Source organism: Hydra vulgaris, chromosome 10 (assembly GCF_038396675.1).
Source record: "Hydra vulgaris chromosome 10, alternate assembly HydraT2T_AEP".
In the NCBI taxonomy this organism is placed as follows: domain Eukaryota; kingdom Metazoa; phylum Cnidaria; class Hydrozoa; order Anthoathecata; family Hydridae; genus Hydra; species Hydra vulgaris.
Window position 1 is genome coordinate 49302501 of NC_088929.1, and position 19695 is coordinate 49322195.

General features: G+C 26.6%; 1 protein-coding gene across 5 annotated transcripts in view; it reads right to left on the reverse strand.

The window, feature by feature from the left end:
- Positions 1-16120, reverse strand: part of LOC101237552 (A-kinase anchor protein 10, mitochondrial) — a 63303-nt gene extending 47183 nt beyond the window's left edge. For 2 of the 5 annotated variants that reach the window (XM_065808219.1, XM_065808216.1), the window contains exon 1: positions 3710-3811. In XM_065808219.1, coding sequence (XP_065664291.1) covers positions 3710-3779 — 70 coding nt within the window. In that variant the 5' untranslated portion in view covers positions 3780-3811. Of the gene's footprint in view, positions 1-3709; positions 3812-5474; positions 5548-15869 lie in introns of those variants that run through there. The other 3 variants (XM_065808220.1, XM_065808218.1, XM_065808217.1) reach the window with 3 other exon arrangements.
- Positions 16121-19695: the final 3575 nt, after the last annotated feature.

The window sequence follows — 19695 nt, forward strand, 5'->3', positions numbered from 1 at the left end:
AATAAACAATACTTGAAAGCTTAAACCTTTGTCACAAAAAAGAGTTTTTTTTCTTTGCAACAAGTATAATTTTTTGTTTGTTAATAATTTTTTATAAGTAAAAAACCATTATTTGATAAGTCACAATTTTAAGAAATAATGAAAAAACAACAATAATAATAATAATAATAATAATAATAATAATAATAATAATAATAATAATAAGGATATTTTAATTCATTAATACATATTTTGTGAAAATAAAGAAAGTAATTTATGTTAAATAATACTTAAAAAATGTAATAATAAATTTAATTATTTAAAATTGTTTAAAAAATTGAAACAAAATAGACATTCAGTATGTATATTAACAAAATAACACATCTAGATTTTCTTTTCTTAATTAGTAAAATAAACTTGTTTTGCGTTAATTTATTTATTGCAGTAGTAAAAAAGTTAATGCCCTTAAATAATTAAAAAAAATGAAGATAATTTTATGATGTCAAAATCACGACAAGCTAATGGGCTAAGCTACTTTTTATTTAAAACAAGGTCTGCTGTTACATAAAACAAGATTTTTACTAAACAATTATTTTTTTAATTAATACTAAATATAATCCTTATTAAAAAAAAGATGCGATGGTGCAGGTAGTAATCTTAAATTCATCTATAACGGGTGATGCGGAAGTTATCGGACAAATCCTAATTTCATTATCTGAGCATAATAATTAGTTTTTGTGGTTTTATGCGTAGGCATAAACGTTCTATAAAATATAAACTTTATTATTTGAAACACAATTATTTAAAATGAGGTTAAATGCAGCTGAACGAGAATCTTTTCGAAAGCGACTAAAAATATTTTTTGTAAATAAACCTAATATAAAAAAAAAAAAAAATCGTAAATCATTTTGATAAGGAAGAATTTGCTCAAAGTACAATATATGATAACCTAAAAAGACTTGAAACTGTTCAATCGTTTTCTGATAGAAAGCACTCTGGTCGTCCGACATCCTGGAATAGAGAAAAGAAAGCCGAATTAACGAGACTTGTCAACAATCGAAAAGGGGTCAGTCAGAGAAAAATAGGTACTAAATTCGGTGTAAATCAATCAACAATTGGTCGTCAGTTAAAAAAAATGAATATTAAATATAGAAAACGTGAAAAGACTCCAAAATACAATATAGAACAACAAATAAAGGCAAAGAAAAGAAGCAGGAAACTAGTTAACCAACTCTATAACACAAAATCGCTTCTAGTCATCGATGACGAAAAATACTTTTGTTTTGCAGGGGACAACATGCCTGGAAATTCTGGATACTACACAAACAACAAAAACACATGCCCAGAAAGTGTTCGTTTTATAGGAAAAGAGAAATTTCCAAAAAAATTATTAATGTGGATAGCCATATCTGACCGTGGTATGTCTGAGCCATTGTTTCGCACTTCTAAGACTGTAGCGATCAATTCATCAATCTATATTAATGAATGTTTAGAAAAACGACTCCTTCCATTTATTCACAAGTATCATGGAGACTTTAACTATTTATTTTGGCCAGATTTAGCAAGTTCTCATTATTCTAAAGATTCTCTAAATTGGATGGACCAATATGTCTATTACGTTGATAAAGAATCCAATCCCCCAAATGTGCCTCAAGCACGACCAATTGAACATTTTCGGGGACATTTGGCACAGAAGGTTTACGAGGGAGATTGGCAAGCTTCAACAGAGCAAGTTTTGATTGATCGCATTAAACTAAAACTACAAGAAATTGATTTAAACTTTTTACAGTCGCATATGAAAGGCGTCAGAGCAAAATTGAGATCAATTGCAGATGGTGATGTTTTTTATATAAAAAATAATATATTTTTATTAAAAGATAAATGCTTTTTAAAAATTTAAAAAAAATATAATAGTAGTTTGTTTTTTTATTTATAAATAAGTTATTGACGTTTTTATTTTGTCCGATAACTTCCGCATCACCCGTTAAATCATTTGTTCATTTCTTGTAAGTTTGAAGCAAAAACTTATGAGAAAATAAATAAAAAGATTTAAAAAAAAAAAGGGGGGGCTGTTTATATGAATCTAGCTGGCCTGGTTAATCAGGCTGACTAAAAAAATCAATAGCATAAAAAAATTAATGTTTACATCAGAATTTAAATTTAAATCAAGCATTTTTATTCTTATTTAATTGTTTATTTCAAAAACAGTCGAGAATGTTTTTTAAATGGATAAAAAAAGCAATGTAACTTATTTTATCTAATCAGCTACATTCATAGGTCGGGCTGGCTCACTTGATCATGTTTATATGGAAAAAAAACCTGAGTGGGATCCCACTGAAATTTGGCAAGATCTCAGTTATCTGGGCTAGCCTGTTTCTCATGTAAACAAGTTTATTTTTTATAGGTAAATATTAAACATTCAAAGATCACATTCAAGTGAGCCAGCCTGGCTAACCGGGCCAGTCTGCCTTATTTAAACAGTCCCTAAGTGCAATTAATAAAAAAAAAATTTTTTAGATAAATACAGAGATCATTTATCATTATTAAAATAATATATAAAATTTTAATAAAATAAGAACTTCAATCATTTATGAAAAAAAAAATTTTTATATAAAAATGAAGTAATTAAATTACTTTATTTCAATTAGATAACAAATTTTCCTTATTTAAAAAATTCTTATTTTTTGAAAATTATCATTCTTTTTAAAAGTTGTATTGATTATCACCATTTAATTTAAGTGGTAAGAATAACTGTCAACAAAAAAATTTGAAGTTAAAATAAATTGCCAAAGACTTAAAAGATGACAAAATAATTACAGATTTTCAGATTTAATTGTGAAACAAAAATACAATCAATATTTGGTTGAAAAAATGTTCTTGTTCAAGTTTAAAAAAAAATTTTACACTCAACTTTCAAATTTGTTGTTACATTTTGTTAATTTGTTTAATATTACACACTGATTGTCTAATAGTAATAACTGATTGTCTAATAGTAATGCTGATTGTCTAATAGTAATCACTGATTGTCTAATAGTAATGCTGTTGCAAAGAATTTTGTTTGGCTAATTAGTGTTGTTGTTGCAGAGAATTTCAGTTGGCTAATTGGACATGAACTTTGTACAATGTCAAAATATTTAAAAATATATTTAAACATAAACATGAATGTGATTTTCGTAACTATAACAATAATACTAGAAGTTTATAAAAGCATTTTATTTTAAGTATTATTATTTCTACAAACTTCTCATAGAATCCAATGCATACAAGTAAATTTTATAAAATGTATGAAAAATGAACACAATTGAAAAGAAAAAAATCCTATTATAAATACTATTGTAAAGCAACAGTTGAGTATCCCTTAACTTATTCTATATTTTTTCAAATTGACAACACTGGGGCTAAAATTAAATGCAATGGTAAATTAAAAAGTAAAATAACATAATTCAATTCAGACTAATCCAACCCAAATGATAAAAAATGCCCCAAACATTTCAAACTTTTAATTGAACATTAATTGCTTTATTTAAGCCTTTTAACAAATGTTTTTCAGGATTCTGCTATCTGGAACAACAATAAATATTAATACTGAAATTTATTCATGTAAGAAAGTTTTGTTTTGAATAATGGTCACTAATTATTAAAAACTAAACGAGTAGAAACAATATAATAAATAACAACAACAACAACAACAAAAAGATTTTGAAAATATCAATAAAAAAAAATTTCTTGCCTTTATTTTGTATTGGAACTTTTTTTTTAACAAAACTCCAACGATTTTTTTTAGCTTCATTTTTATTCATTTTTGTTTATCTAAAAAAAAACTATAGAAAAACTAATGACTTGATTTGAGATAATCTAAGAAATTGAAGATAATTTAGCTATTATTGTTAAAATCATAATATTAAAACTTGAATGGATAACAACTTTAACATAAATACATAGTTTTCAAGATTAAAATTTATTATTAGCTAAACTTTTTATATCATTACCTTTCTTTTATTTCCTATTTTTTAGTTCCTTATAATTTACTATATAAAAAAATTTGAGAAAAAATGGTTTTTTAACTATTTGTTTTTTGCTTAATTGTTAATATTTAAATAATTTATTGATTTACTTATTAATTCAAATTTATTATAATTTACGAATAATAATAATAATAATGATATTATTAATAATAATAATAATAACAATATAAATAATAATCTAATTCAAACTTTACATCTTAAGTTGCAAACTTAGGATGCAAAGTAAAACATTTAAACTGTTTATAATCACAATGAAATAGTCTATTTGGATTTAATTTTGAATAACTTCTATTATATATTTCACATTTTGTAGATCTTTTGTTAGCTGTTTTCCAGTTACTTATAATTTAATATATAGAAGAAAAAAAATTTAATTTTGTTGAAATTTGTTGCTGATATCTTTATAATTACAAAAGTGAGGTTAAAAATTAGTAAAAAGTTAAAATTTCATTACAAAATAATAAAAGTAAAAAAGAACATCATTTTTTACAATAAAATAATACTCAAAAATTTCTATACAATAATAAATTTTGTGAGTACCAATTAAATTGTATAAATTAAAACTTTGCATTGCCATAGGTAATAATAAAAAAAAAACTTACATCATAAATTTAGGCATAAATTCAAACAAAACCTAAGTATTTTAAAGTAACAGTTAATTGCTTTGCACTAATTTTAGGCACTTTTGCCATTGTTGTTAATTGAACCTGTAGCCTTTCCTCTAGTATTTTTAGACACTTAAGTTTTTCTTTTAATTTTACCTATACAAGAACAATTTGTTTATTGTTAATGATAGCAACAGCTACTTTTGAGGCCAAAATCAAAAAATAACATTTGGTTAATTCTAAATATAGCTGACATATTAAATCACATGTTACAATATTACATTTTACTGACATGGTGTGTCTATGGCGTGTTAATTTATTTAATATAAAAACTTATTTATACTTTATTTGACTTTAATGTTGCAAAAAGGCAATTTTCAGGGTGAAAAATTTGTTACTTTAAACTGTTAAACTTTGTTACTTTTTGAAAACCATAGGACCGAAACATATCAAATAGACAACATTTGTTAATTGTTTTTTAAAAAAAAAAGCTATTTGGACAATAAAGTTTATTCCTAAATTTTCAATCAACCTATTAATTAAATATATTTTCACTTTAATAATAACTTTATACATACAACACTGTTATATGAATATGCACTGTGGTCAACAGTGAGGAACATTGATGTCAAACTGATGATACGTAAAGACCTAGTGATAAAACTGAAGATAAGTAAAGACCTTTGAGTTTAGTCCTAAATTAGGACTTTATTTAGAGCTAAACCTCTTTGAATAAAATGTTGATCATCATCCTTATCAGTACAATAATCTTATTCAATTATTTCTAATTCATCCTTATCAGTACAATAATTTTATTCAATTATTATCTGATACTCTCGATGATCTCGTAAAAAACTGAACTCACTATAAGATAAACAGCATGTTTAACCTTATTCGTCGGATCCAAATATATTGATCATATAAATCATACGAGAAATACGAACGATCAATATGCTCTTTGGCGTTTTTTAAAACACTTATCTCTAAGAAACGCGTCTGCAGTAATCAAAGCTTCATAAACATTGCAAACGGCAATAAATTCAACGCGGTTTCGTAACTATAATTGACGCAAAACGACGCTACTTAATAAAGTTGTATTCCTTGAAAAAACAGGTTTTTTTTTAAAAAAAAATTGAATAAAATTATGTACATATTGTATATATTATCAGAAGAGCAAAAATAAAAGTTAACTACTTTAACATTAAATTTTTGTGTAATAAATATTAAAACACTTATGATTTATGTATATTTATTTATAATCATGGCTTCCTGTTTTTTTCTTTTTCTTTTTTTGCATCATCTTATAGGAGTGTTTATCCCCAAAAATGAGGTAAGGCCTGAAAAAAATAATCTTTATGTGAGCAATACTTTTTATTTTGATTTTTATTAAATTTACTTATAAAGATTTCAGGATTTCACCAAAGATTTTTATTTTTTGGTTTTGTAACATCATATCTCAATACACAACCTTTTTGATATTTTTTAAAATCTAATTATTAAAGTGCTCCAAGAAACCCTAACGACCTTAAATAACCTTCAAGCAGCATTAGCATTAATATTGAATTAGAAAATGTAAATGGTTGGTTCAGGTCAAATTAATTTTTTCTAAATGTTGAAAAAACACAAGAAGACACAATCCTGAAATCTTTATAAGTAAATTTAATAAAAATCAAAATGAAAAGTATTTCTTAAGAATAAATCAAAGTAACACATATAAATTACCTAAAAAAATAAACAAATACATAAAATATAGTAAAACTTAGAGAGAATCTAAACTATGGAACTCTTTTCTGAAAGGCAATACAAATATGGCAAAATCATTAAATTCATTTCAGTATCAAACAAAAACGTTGAATCTTACGGAATAATTTTTTCTTTAATTTTTTTTAATTTTGCATTTTAGAATATTATATGTAATCTTTATATATTTGTATTTAAATATCTTCTTTTATGACCTTTTGTGACTATTAGTATTTGATTATTATAATTTTAAAGTAACTATTGAATAATTTTATTTATGCAGTTGAAAAACTGAAAAAAAGATAAAGCAGTAATTATCATAATGAAAAAAAACTGGACATAACTGGAAACGGTTAGTATAGTTCAGTCAATTTAGGTTATTACCGGAAAAACTTCTAAATAAGTTGAAATTTGGCTCTTTTTTACTCTCGTAATAATATATAAAAACATCAAAAAAAACCACAGCCTTTAGCCTTTAGGGAAAGTGGGTTAATGACATTTTTCCATAATGTTTAATTTCACTTTATGTTTTAACGTCAGAAATAATTTATACAAATATCGCATTAAAGGTTAAAATTTAAAACTATTAATGAAAAATTATTTTGATTTTAAATTTTGACAAATTTAATATAGCGAAATAATAATTTAAAATTAAAGTTACAATTACAAAATATAAAATAAAAATTACTTTTAAAATACTGCTAACTCATAGAAAGGAGGTATGATTTGTGGAATTGATGTTCAGAAAAACAACAATTTGAGTAAATCAAATCTAAAAGTGATTCGAATATTTTCGAAAGTTCATTAATTTATTTTTTTTAAAGCAAAAAACTATAATAAAAAAAGCAATTCTGTGTTCACGTATTTAAAGCAAGTTAAAAACATGGATTAAAAGCAAGTTAAAGACATGGATTAAAAGCAAGTTAAAAACATGGATTAAAAGCAAGTTAAAAACATGGATTAAAAGCAAGTTAAAAACATGGATTAAAAGCAAGTTAAAAACATGGATTAAAAGCAAGTTAAAAACATGGATTAAAAGCAAGTTAAAAACATGGATTAAAAGCAAGTTAAAACCAAGAAACACCTAAGGTAATTAAGACAAAATTTCAATTTAAAAATTTTATATTGACACTTTCTCTTGATTGTTCTGTTCTTTAGAAGTTAAATAATTACTTTTTCTGGAAACAATGGATGAAGATAAAAAAGAAACAATGGATGAAGATAAAAAAGAAACAATGGATGAAGATAAAAAAGAAACAATGGATGAAGATGAAAAAGAATGCATTATCTTTAAGGAAATAGTATTAAACTCAACGGCTCTTGGTACAAAGGAATCCATCAGGAGCTGAGGACGATTAACAAGAGGAAATGGTATGAAAGAGAGCCCAAGGCACTTGTAAGTATTAAGTGTACTTCATACTGCAGCTATCAACGATGCAATAAATTTCTTTTCGAAATCCACAATAATAACTAGCGAGCAACATTTAAATCTTGGTCGTTCACTAATAAAACAAGATTAGAGTGATTGAAAAAAGTTTTATGACTCGCTTTCAAATAGAAATCCGTTTTTTTTTCAATGATAAAAAGTTAGACTTATTGTCATCTTGTTTTATTTCAATACTAGGTTAAGATGCGGTAAATTGCAAGCAAGCAAAAGGAGTTGGGTCGAAAGCATGAATGAATAACTTTAAGTTCACTAGAAATAAAATCAAGAGAAAATTTCAAATTAAACTATTGAATTCTTTAACAAATACAATTAAAATTAGCCACAAGAAGGTTTATGTGAATTCAATAACTTTGTTCACAAGACTCGCAGCAGTTACTAAAAGGGACAACGATGAGGGGAAACATTTCAGATTTGAGTTAACATCAGAGCCAAAGTCACTGCTTTAAGAAATGATGATGAGAAAGCCAGACAAACCTTCTTTGATAAAAGCTGTGCTGAAAGATGCAGTAGCCAATGAAATCAATATTATAGATGAAAACATCATATACTTGGCGGTGCATTTCTACACTGCGTTGGTTGGCTCAAAGGCTCCACCTTTAAAGACATTTTCAACAATTATTTGAAACATATTTGCAAATAATTCGGATCGGTACATATAGTGTTCGATGGATATGAAATTCAATAACTAAAAATGCCGAACATGCACGGTCGTTCATACCCACTTAATAAACAACAAGTTATCGTACGCAAGCGCAGTTCGATTATAAAAATTTTCGGACTTTCAAAATAGCCTTCGCTACGAAATTAATTTTTAGTTGACGACCAATTTTTTATTACTCAAAGCGTTTTTTATCATTATCTAGTTTTTAGGCTATCAGTAGTGTTTTAGTAACTTAATTTAGTTATAAAGTAAGAAAAAAAAATAGAGAACATAATTTTATGAATGATGCAGATTTACTTAAAAAAAAATCTTTCTTTGATTTGTTTATAAATTTGTAAGGCTTTTTACTTTTTTTTTGAGCGGTAAAATTTAAAACTTTTTATAATTTTATTTATATGAATCTTTTATCTTTTTATTACTTTTAACTGATCTTAGCACTCAATTTTTTTTCTTGTTTAAAAATCACATCTCACCATTGCCATAAAGTGACACCATTTTGGTTAATGATCTATGGAATGATTTTGTAAAATAAATGATGTCTTTATGTAAAAAAAGTTAACTATGTTAAATAGCATCTTTAATTTTTTATGCAGTTTATTACTGATTTATTATATTAATTTAGTTAATGAGTATAAACACTATTTAATAGATAAAGTTAAAGCTTGTTGATTATTCAGTACGCTTACCTAAAAACATTTCTTTTTATTAGGTTGAGATCCATAACAAGAATTTTAATATTCTTTGTAGGGTATGTAGATATTTGGCTCAGAAAATAAATTACGCTGTTGGAACAAACCAAAACAAAAATAAGAAAGTGTCATACTGTCAGATGAGATGAGAAAATGTTCATCCGAATAAATTTTGCTATGTTATAATACCATAAACAATATTATCAGAAGACTGAGATCGACAACACTTTATTTAATTATTATTTCAAAACCTCATTATGATGAATGCTATTGTTGTCAGCAGGTATAAAAACTTAGTAAAAGTCTAAAATTTGAAAATAATTTAAACAAAATAAAAAACCTATTTTTCAATGATTTTGTTCTTTAAAAAAAGCATGGTGAAAGCACACGACTCAGAAATAGAAGAAATAAAAAATGAATTTAATCCTCATTTACAACTTTGTCAGTGTAATTTATGTGGTAAAATACCAAAACAATCAGTAACTCTAAAAAATTGTAACTCTAATTTTATTTTTTCTGCCTAGTAGAAAATTTAAAGGTAAACAAACTCATTCATTGAGTTTTATGTTCAAAATATAAAGAGCTTATATTATCTAAAAATTTGGTGACCAAAACAAACTCTTTTTTAAATATTTTAACTGTTGAGTGTAAGTGTAGAAAAAAGTTCAACGTAATGAAAGAATATGGTTTACATACTAATCTTTAGAGAGTATCTGTATCAATAAATCAATATTACAAACAGCCCCATTGTTATTGCTAACAATATCTTCATTTGCTTTTAATTTGGCTTTATTGTCATCATCTTTATTGGCTTCAGTATCATTGTCAACATCAACAACATCATACTTATTTAATAAGAATTCTGTGAAAATAAAAATTCTGCAATTTTTGTTTTCACAGTGGATAATGGTATTCCAAGAATAGTTGAAGATACTGCACTCTATGCTCTTAAGCAAAAGATAGCTAAAGATGAAGGACAAGTAGTTGAGATAAATAGTGGAGGATCTTGGGTAATAATGTTTTTTAATTTTAACTTTTAAATTTATCATAACTAAATTAGGTAGGTGTTATTTTTCATAGATCTTTTTTTTAACCAGTTTTGTTTTTACTTATTCCAAAAGCTTTTGTAAGCAGTAACCAAGCATCAAATACAACTATAAAAGTCAGAAATGTTTTTATCAAAAGACACATAAAAGTTATGTCTGGTACATCCAACGATGCAATTTTCTGTCTATAATTAAGGCTGCTAAATTCATTTTAAGCAGAGACAAAAGGTTAATATTGGATATTCTAAATACTGGAAGAGTGGTAGTTTGTGCAACCAACATCGTAGCAAATCAAATCAATATATTTTCACTTTAATAATAACTGTATATATATACAATCGTGCGGGACATTTACAAACAGTTATAAACTGATGACGTGTAAAGACCTATGATGATATAAATTATAGCATAATAATGATAATGATAATAATTAATAATAACAATAATATTAATAAATAGTACTAATAATATTAAATACAGTAATATAATCTGTATATTTGTTTTACTATATATTGATATATATTTTACTATATATTTATATATATATTAGTGATAAACATTAATAATAATGCAAAATAAAAAATATAAAAATCATAATAATATCAATAACAAAAAATAGAGCAGGTAAAAAGAAGGAAAGAAAATGGAGAGAAGTTAAACGACTTAGAAAGAAAAGTCAAAGAAGGAGAAGTCCTAGGAGAGTTTTGTTATATACCAATTTTTTAAGCATAGTATTTTATAAGGAAATAAAAGTTTTGAATATGCATTAAACTATAATAAAAATAATTAAAAATAGAAAAAAAAAATTTTGTTATAAAGAATTAAGTGGGGCGATTGCATAGAAAATAGTTGTGACTAAATGAACATTTATATATTTTTATGTTTTATTTTTAGAATTTTATAGTTTTAGTTTTATTTTATGAGTGTTATATTTTTATTTCTATTTTTTGGTTTTATATTGTTATTGTTATTTTTTATTTTTATTTATGAGTTTTATACTTTTAATATATTAAAAATTTAGTTATAGAGAATAGCTAGGGGGTGATTGCATTACTGATAGTTCATTGATTATTTTTATTGAGGATAAACTTTTTTACATAGGTTATGAAGGCATTTCTGTTTGTCATTTTGGAGAATATTTTTTTAGTTTCAACAGGAAGAAAATTCCAACAGTGAAATGATTGATACTTGATTGACTTTATGCCATACTTATGTGTTTATTTTAAAGGCATAGAGAGACTACAATAAGATACAGATCTAAATTTATAGCTATGAATATCATTTGTGAATTAAAAGTAGCTAGTGAAGCAGCTGGACGTATTATTGTGGACAATGTACCATACAAGAACACAGTTAGATAAGTAGATAAGTTCGTCAAGCTTTAAAATTTTAGAAAGATTATTTAGTATGTCAGAACTAAAACTGTTAGGTTGAAAGTGAATTATTTTTAAAGGTTTATTTTGTCCCCATATCTGACAACCATAGCGTAGATGGGAGTTTAAAATAGCATGCCAAATATTCACAAGGGTCTCGTAATTCACAAAATGCCTTATTTTGATAAGCATTCCATTTGCTCGACTTAGTTTGTTTGATATAAATTTAATTTATTGAATGAACAAAAGATTTTCATTTATGCAATGAAAGCGAATCTGTGTATATTCTAATGAAAGCGAATCTGTGCATATTTTCATCGATTGCAATGAAAGCGAATCTGTGCATATTTTATTTGAATATCTAATATTTCTCTGTTGAAAAAGAAGTGTCAATTTGTCAATTAAAATATTTCTATTGACCTGGTTTTACTTGTTATAAAATATATGGAACAAAAGAAGTCTCCTCAAGAAACAAATTACAAACGGCAGTTTTCATAACCACAAACATAATTTGTACAAACAAATAAAACATTTTTGGTATAAAATAATTTTTGAGTTATGGCCGATACATAAATATCACCTTTGTTATTTCAGTTATTGTTGTCTTTTTCTAACACACGCACAGATTAAATATTGACTGCTCATATACAACATTCAAAATGTTGTATATAAACAGTACCGTGTCCCAGCCCCTTCTTTTTGATAATGACCAATCATTAGAGCACTAAAGTTTTTAAAAAATTTCTATTTGGTATTATTAAAAAACTGCTTAAATTCGCTCGTTGCCCCACCCTCCGATTGAGGTGTGTGAAGTAACCTAGCCACGGTCTTTATATGTATCTAGATGTATAAATACTCAAATAATTTAAAGAAAACGTTTTTAAAAACTAAAACGACAATTCCAAAGTACGAATATCTTACAATTTGAATGTTAGCAAAAGTAAAAAACAAATTACTTTGTTTGTGCTTATCATTTGCAAGTAAGGCCTCCAAGTCTTTATGTATTATATATATGCCCCACCCCTCAAAAAGTAGTTTATTTTCTTATATATTTTCCCAAATACACGTATCCGACTATAAAATACTTAAGAGCCATGTTCGTAGCATATCGAGGGCTTGGAGCCAGAACGAAATATGTACACTTTTTAACATTTTGAGAAAAAGCTAGTTGAAATCTTCAATCATAAATCTAAAGTCTAAGTCTTCACAAAATTTTATATTTTTTTGACATAATATTATCATGTAATAATTAGAATTAGATTTTTGATGTATGATTTAAAATCACTTTTTCTCAAATTGTTGAAAAGTGTACATACGCCGTTCAAAGGCTCCAAGCCTTCGATATATTAAAAAACCACGGATTTTGCTTTTATGAAATTTCGAGTTCGTAAATATTAGGTGAATAAAGAAATGTCATAACATTGAAATGCGGCTTTTTAAATTTATTGCTAAATGCATATTGAATTGATCATTCTATCATTTTATTTAATACATGCCTAACTAGAAACCGATATTGATCTGGCAGAGGCGTAACTTAGGCGAGGTCCCCTCAAATTAAGAGGGCTGTAAACATTGCAGGGTCATAAAAACATAACACTAAGAGATTTAAGCATGAAACTTGAAATTTGTTGATAAATATGAATTTAGATGAAAATAGTAAAGAAAATATTTTATAAACTCGTTGCTCTCACGTTAAGGGCTGGGTGGGCCCAAAAATTAGGGTTTTTTTGTTCCCAAGCTCCAATCACCCCAATTCTTTGCAAAACATTCTATTTTGATATAAGCATAAACATTCAAAAGTTTGGAGTTTGCACAATGCCTGTAAGTGTCAAAACCCAAACATCTAAAAATCCAGTGTAAACCACTGACACATAATACTTTATGTTAATTGTAATAATATTATGCCAAGTATATAAAGTATTAAAGTTATCTTTATGCCGCATAATAATGCGCGAGTTCTCAAACCATCGTTTAAACAAACGCTGAAACACATTGCCAAAATTTATAATCAAAATAGTTTTTAATTAATGTGATATTAGTATAAACCTATTTTCTGGCGTTAAAAAAAAAAAAGTGAAACTCAGCATTATAGGAAAATGTCAATAACTCATTTTTCCCAAGGGTTATCAACGGGTTTTTTGGTGTTACTATATGATATTACGAGTGTGCCAAATTTCAGCTTATTTAGTGTTTTTTCAGGGTAATGGGGTTATTTTGCTAAAATGACTGGACTACTACCAGCAGACAACCAACGAAATGGGGATTTATTCAGTTCCAGAACTTTTTCACTAAATTTTGTTTTAAAAATTTATTTTCGTCATTTTTGTTTACTTTATACCTAAACGTTATACCTAAACTGTTTTGATTACTTGGTACCTATACTTGTTTAGTTTGTACCCAAACTTTATTTAATGTATACAAGAGCTTTGTTACTAAATCGTTTTTTATCACTTTGGTTTTGTAAATTTATTTTTATGGACATCTTTATTTATTTATGGACGTCTTTAAACGGAAAGGAACCAAGCACCATTTTTAGTTATTGGTGCTATCTTTTGAATTTTTTATTACTTTATAAATTTGACAATTCTTTTCAACAATTTTCAAATTTATATTATATAAATATTATTATTTATAGTAATAAAAACATGCTTTAACTATAGTGCTGTAATAAGTTGAAAGAAATAAAAAAAAGTGAAATGTTGTATCCAGTATACTGTAATAAACAGAAAAAAAAATCATTTTATAAACACTTTTAGTAAAAGTTTTAGAAAAATATTTTTTATAAAAAATATATACAATGAAGTATAAGTGAAAAGAAAAAAACTTTAGATATAAAAAATTAAACAACTATTATATTCAATAATATAATATCCATGCTTTCAAATGTTTTATGGATGCAAAATAAGATTGCATAAAATTTTTTAACAAATTTTAAACATAACAAAAAAACAAAAACACTCATTACAAGTGTTTTTCAAGTTTCTTCAGCAAAATAAACTTAAAACTATATATGGGGTGGGATAAAAAATAAACTTAAAACTATATATGGGGTGGGATAAAAAATAAACTTAAAACTATATATGGGGTGGGATAGAAAATAAACAAGCAAGTAAACTATGTTAAAATGACAAAAATATTTTCCGGTTTATTTGTTATTTTTTTGTTTGTTATGCGATGACGTTTAATAAAAAATTTTATATTAGCAATATTGTGTATCTATCGGAGGCTTGTAATCAATTTTATGGCTTCGATTTTACTTTATTTTCACTTTTATATACTATATTCTTTTATCGTTTTTGCACATATATTTTTTATTAAAATTTTAACTACAAATAGTATTCGTAGTACTATTTCAAATGATTCCATTTGGGTATTACATTCGCGCGAAGAAATTAATGTGAGAACGCGGGTGAAATTCGTAGCGCTAAACTTAAAAATTAGATAATACCAAAAAAACAAACAAGTAGTAATACCAAAAAAAACCAAGTAGTAATACCAAAAAAAAAAACAAGTAGTAAAGATTATTATTATATGTTATTGTTAGTTTTCATTTTTTTTATCTTTAATTTTTATTAATACTATTACTTTTTATTTACACTGTTACTATTTTTCATTTATAAACTCTCTGAATCTTTTTTTAGTATTTTGTTATACATGAGTATGCATAATATAATATAAATATATTCAAAGCAGAAATATAAAATGACGTCAAACAACATTTCTATAACTTTCTAAGCTGATTCTGAATTTGTTTTTGTTGACAAGTTTTTCTTGGTACACAATTGAAAAAAAATTTATTAAAGTTAAAAAAAAAATTATTACTATTTGAAAATTAACTATTCTTTAATCGAATAGTGCCGGTTTTTGTATTTCGTATAACGAATAGTACTATTCGTTTAATTTTTTCTTTTAAATTGCAACAAATTTTTTTTCAATTATGTACCTGGAAAACTTGTTGCTTAAACTTGTACTATTATTTTTTTAACCGCAAAAATTAAATTTATGCGTAAAAAGTTGCGTTAAATTGTATTTAAAAAAAACAACCGTCTTTTTAAAATTTTTTGCTTTCACCTATTTTTAAGTTTTTTTGTTGAGTTGTTATATGAAAATATGAAAGTCATCCCACCCCATTCGCCATCCTGCCCCGTTTTACCCCTATGCTATCTGCTTAAGGAATAGTACTAATCGAATAATGAATAGCACTATTTGCTTAACGATTAGAACTACTCGTTAAGCGAATAGTTATATAGTAGTATAAATAGTAATATAAAACGAATTCGTTTATTGTAACTTTGAGTACTTACTTTTTTGAAGCTGATTTTTTCTAAGTTCAAACTGGCGTTTTCTAACATAAACAAATATTACAGATCAGTCAATAATAACTTGATATATCAGTCGTCACATAGTAACTAATAGCTGGCTAAAGTTTTAAAGACCAACTTATTGTGCATTTTATTCTTAATCACTGTTTTAAATTTAGTTTATATATTTAAGACTCATAGTTGCAATAATTATTCAAATTTCGTGTTTGATTTCATATTTTATTAAAAACTTTGTTTTTAAAACGGAGGAGATCATGATTAAAAATTTTTTTCTACGGAAGAACAAGTTAATAGGTTATAAAAGAAGCTTTTAAATTTTTTGTAATTTATTTAAACAGTCAAAACCATGTTTAAACTTGAACGCATTTAGAAGGTTTTCTACTCCAAGCTTTTCTAAACTGTATGATATTAAAATTTCATTTCACTCTCGTATTAACAAATATTTATATTGTTAAAAATTTTATTCACAATTTTTTTTAATTTTTATAAGATTTTATTAAAAATTTTTTTAAAGTTTTACTTCTGACTTGATTTTCTATGGAAACACTGTTGTTAAGTTGAAATAATACATTTTTAATTAAATTTACACATATTTCCGTTGTTTTTATATATATATATATAAAAGCCTCATATTTTCTAATAAAATTTTTATTTAAATTAGATAATAAATAAATTAAAAGTTTTATACTATATCATATGGATTATACTAGGGTGGCCCATAAGATTCGTTACAATTTAATTAATAAATAAACTTTTTGTTAATATATATATATTTTTTTCTTGGAGATTTTATGATGGAAAGACTCTGTGCAGAATAGCATACCAAACTTATTCAACTTTATTTTTAAAGCCATCTGATTATTCGGAGACAAAGACCGCATAGAATTTTTTTTTCATTATTTTTATGCACCTATCAAAATGTTTGTGATATTTCGCATACTTGAAGATCTCGCTCGATTTAAAATGACCCGAATGATGTTTGGGTGCATGCGAGTATTGAAGAAAATTCCGAAACTTCTGCCAGGTTACCTCAACAGATACACGTTGTTATTTCAATGCTGATATTTTGAATATATAGTTAGTTAATAGTCGCGAAGTCATATGGTATGACGTCAAATGGTATGACGTCGTTTCTTCGTCTGTTTTGACTAATTATAAAAACAAGGCCAAAAGTAGCAAGGCCAAGACCATGCGTTACAAGCCCAAGGTCAAAATCAAGACCGAAAGTTACAAGGCCAAGGACAAGACCAAGTCCAAGAGTTTTAAGGTCAAGGGCAAGATTAAGAGTTTCAAGGACAAGGCCAACGCAAACATTTTCAAGACCAAAGACTTCAATTTTTGCCTTGTGTTAAGGCCAGTTATTAACAAAACTGTTTGTACTAAGTGCTGTGACAATAAAACCTTATTTTGTAAAAGTAGACCAGGGTTATGCGCAGAATTCAACAAAATTAATAAGAAAATATGTATTTTTTTTTAAGGCCAAGGCCAAAATAATCAAGGCCAAGGCAAAAAATTTTAAGGCCAAGGTTAGCAGTTTCAAGGCCAACAGTTTCAAGGCCAACAGTTTCAAGGCCAAGACCAAGGCTGAGGCCAAAGCCAAGGACTAACAATTCTGGTTTAAAATAAAAAACAGATAAATAAAGTTTTACCTCAACATTTTTTAGTAAAATAATTTTTTCTGAAAAATTGCTTTAAGAACAAAACAATTAACATACGCACTTTTTCCACATACGTAGCTCTACGTAAGAAAATTATAAGAGATTTATAATTAGGATTTTTCTTCCTCCTCAACGCATATCATTGATAATCAGTGGCTGAGTGTGTTGTCGTTGGTGTCGTTTCGCGGGGTTTAAGAACTTAGGTTATAAATTTTAAATAAAGTTTAAAACCTTAGCGTAACAAATTTTGAATTTTTATATTGCTATATCCTTATTTTTTATAGCAAAAAATAAGAATATAGCAAAATAGATTTCTAGTTGGTGAAATAAAATTTTAAAGTTTTCTTATTTTATAGATATATTAAACACGATTGTTCCATACTCAACCTAACTCAACCTATGCTAAAGACGTTTTTTTACACTTACAGACGTAAGTAACGCTATACAAATGTGCGAGTTGAGAGTTGTGAACTGTTTTAAGTTCTTATACAAATGTGCGAGTTGAGAGTTGTGAACTGTTTTAAGTTCTTATACAAATGTGCGAGTTGAGAGTTGTGAACTGTTTTAAGTTCTTATAGCAGTGTATGTAGTGTAAATAGTCACGTGTACGTGTGTGTGTCTACTGTGGAAGCATGTTTTGATAGAAGGAGTTATCAATGCAGTGTACGTGTGTGTGTCTACTGTGAAAGCATGTTTTGATAGAAGGAGTTATCAATGCAGTGTACGTGTGTGTGTCTACTGTGGAAGCATGTTTTGATAGAAGGAGCTATCAATGCAGTGTACGTGTGTGTGTCTACTGTGGAAGCATGTTTTGATAGAAGGAGTTATCAATGCAGTGTACGTGTGTGTGTCTACTGTGGAAGCATGTTTTGATAGAAGGAGTTATCAATGCAGTGTACGTGTGTGTGTCTACTGTGGAAGCATGTTTTGATAGAAGGAGTTATCAATGCAGTGTACGTGTGTGTGTCTACTGTGGAAGCATGTTTTGATAGAAGGAGTTATCAATGCAGTGTACGTGTGTGTGTCTACTGTGGAAGCATGTTTTGATAGAAGGAGTTATCAATGCAGTGTACGTGTGTGTGTCTACTGTGGAAGCATGTTTTGATAGAAGGAGTTATTAGTACAAAATTAGCTGAAAATCATTAAAACTGGTACATATTCAACTATTCAAAAATTCATCAAACCACTATTCAAAAACTCATCTGAATCATCATTATTCTTATGACAACTAAAGATATTGATAATCACTTTAAAAAATGAACCACCGCCATCCAATGAAATTCTTATAAAGGCTGAAGTTGGGTCTAAACCACGTAATTTTTACAAGTCTCAAAATCTGATGTATTTTGAACATATACAAGATCTCATAAAATTACATGGCCTATACTGTCAACAAACTCACACTTCTGTACATAGTATTAATTAGAAATATAATCTTCTAATTCAGAAAGACGACCAAAAATATTAGGCTCTATGGAAAGTTTACTTCCTAAACCTTTTAGTAGCAACCATCTCTTTTGCTTTTCTATTTGACAGCTCTAGTACAACTTGTAATTGCTTAATTATTTCAAGCGAAAGCTACTGTATAGAACTTCTTTTTGCTTTATTTTCTGGTGTGTCAATTATGACTTTAACAGGATATTCTCTTGTAGATAAACAAAAAGTAGATCAATCAATCAAATTTTCTGCAGTCATTTTACTTTTTATGATTCCAGAAGCAACCTAAATATAATTTGGACTAAAATATAACTTTTGTAGGTAATATTTATGTACTATCACAAAAAACTTTTTTTTTAACTTGTTCAGCTTGAAGAGAACCTAATAGGAATGCCAATGAAATAATATTAGTCACTGCACTGGTGGGTTTACAGTTGTGAGGATAACCAGGTGCACGATATGTATATCAAAAAGAACATAAGCTTGATTCAGATTTAGGTAAATTGATTGTCTTATCTTGAAGAGTGACATTGGCACTGGAAGAACTCCTCAAAAGAGTTTTCCACTCAACCTAGATAAAGGAACTTTTATAAAAAAGAAAGTAAGAATTAAAAAAACTTAGGACATAAAAATCGTTAATTATACCTTGGCTACATTAGCTCCCCATTCACCACGTGGCAAATCTCCCTTTTTAAGTCTATAAAGGTTTCTTC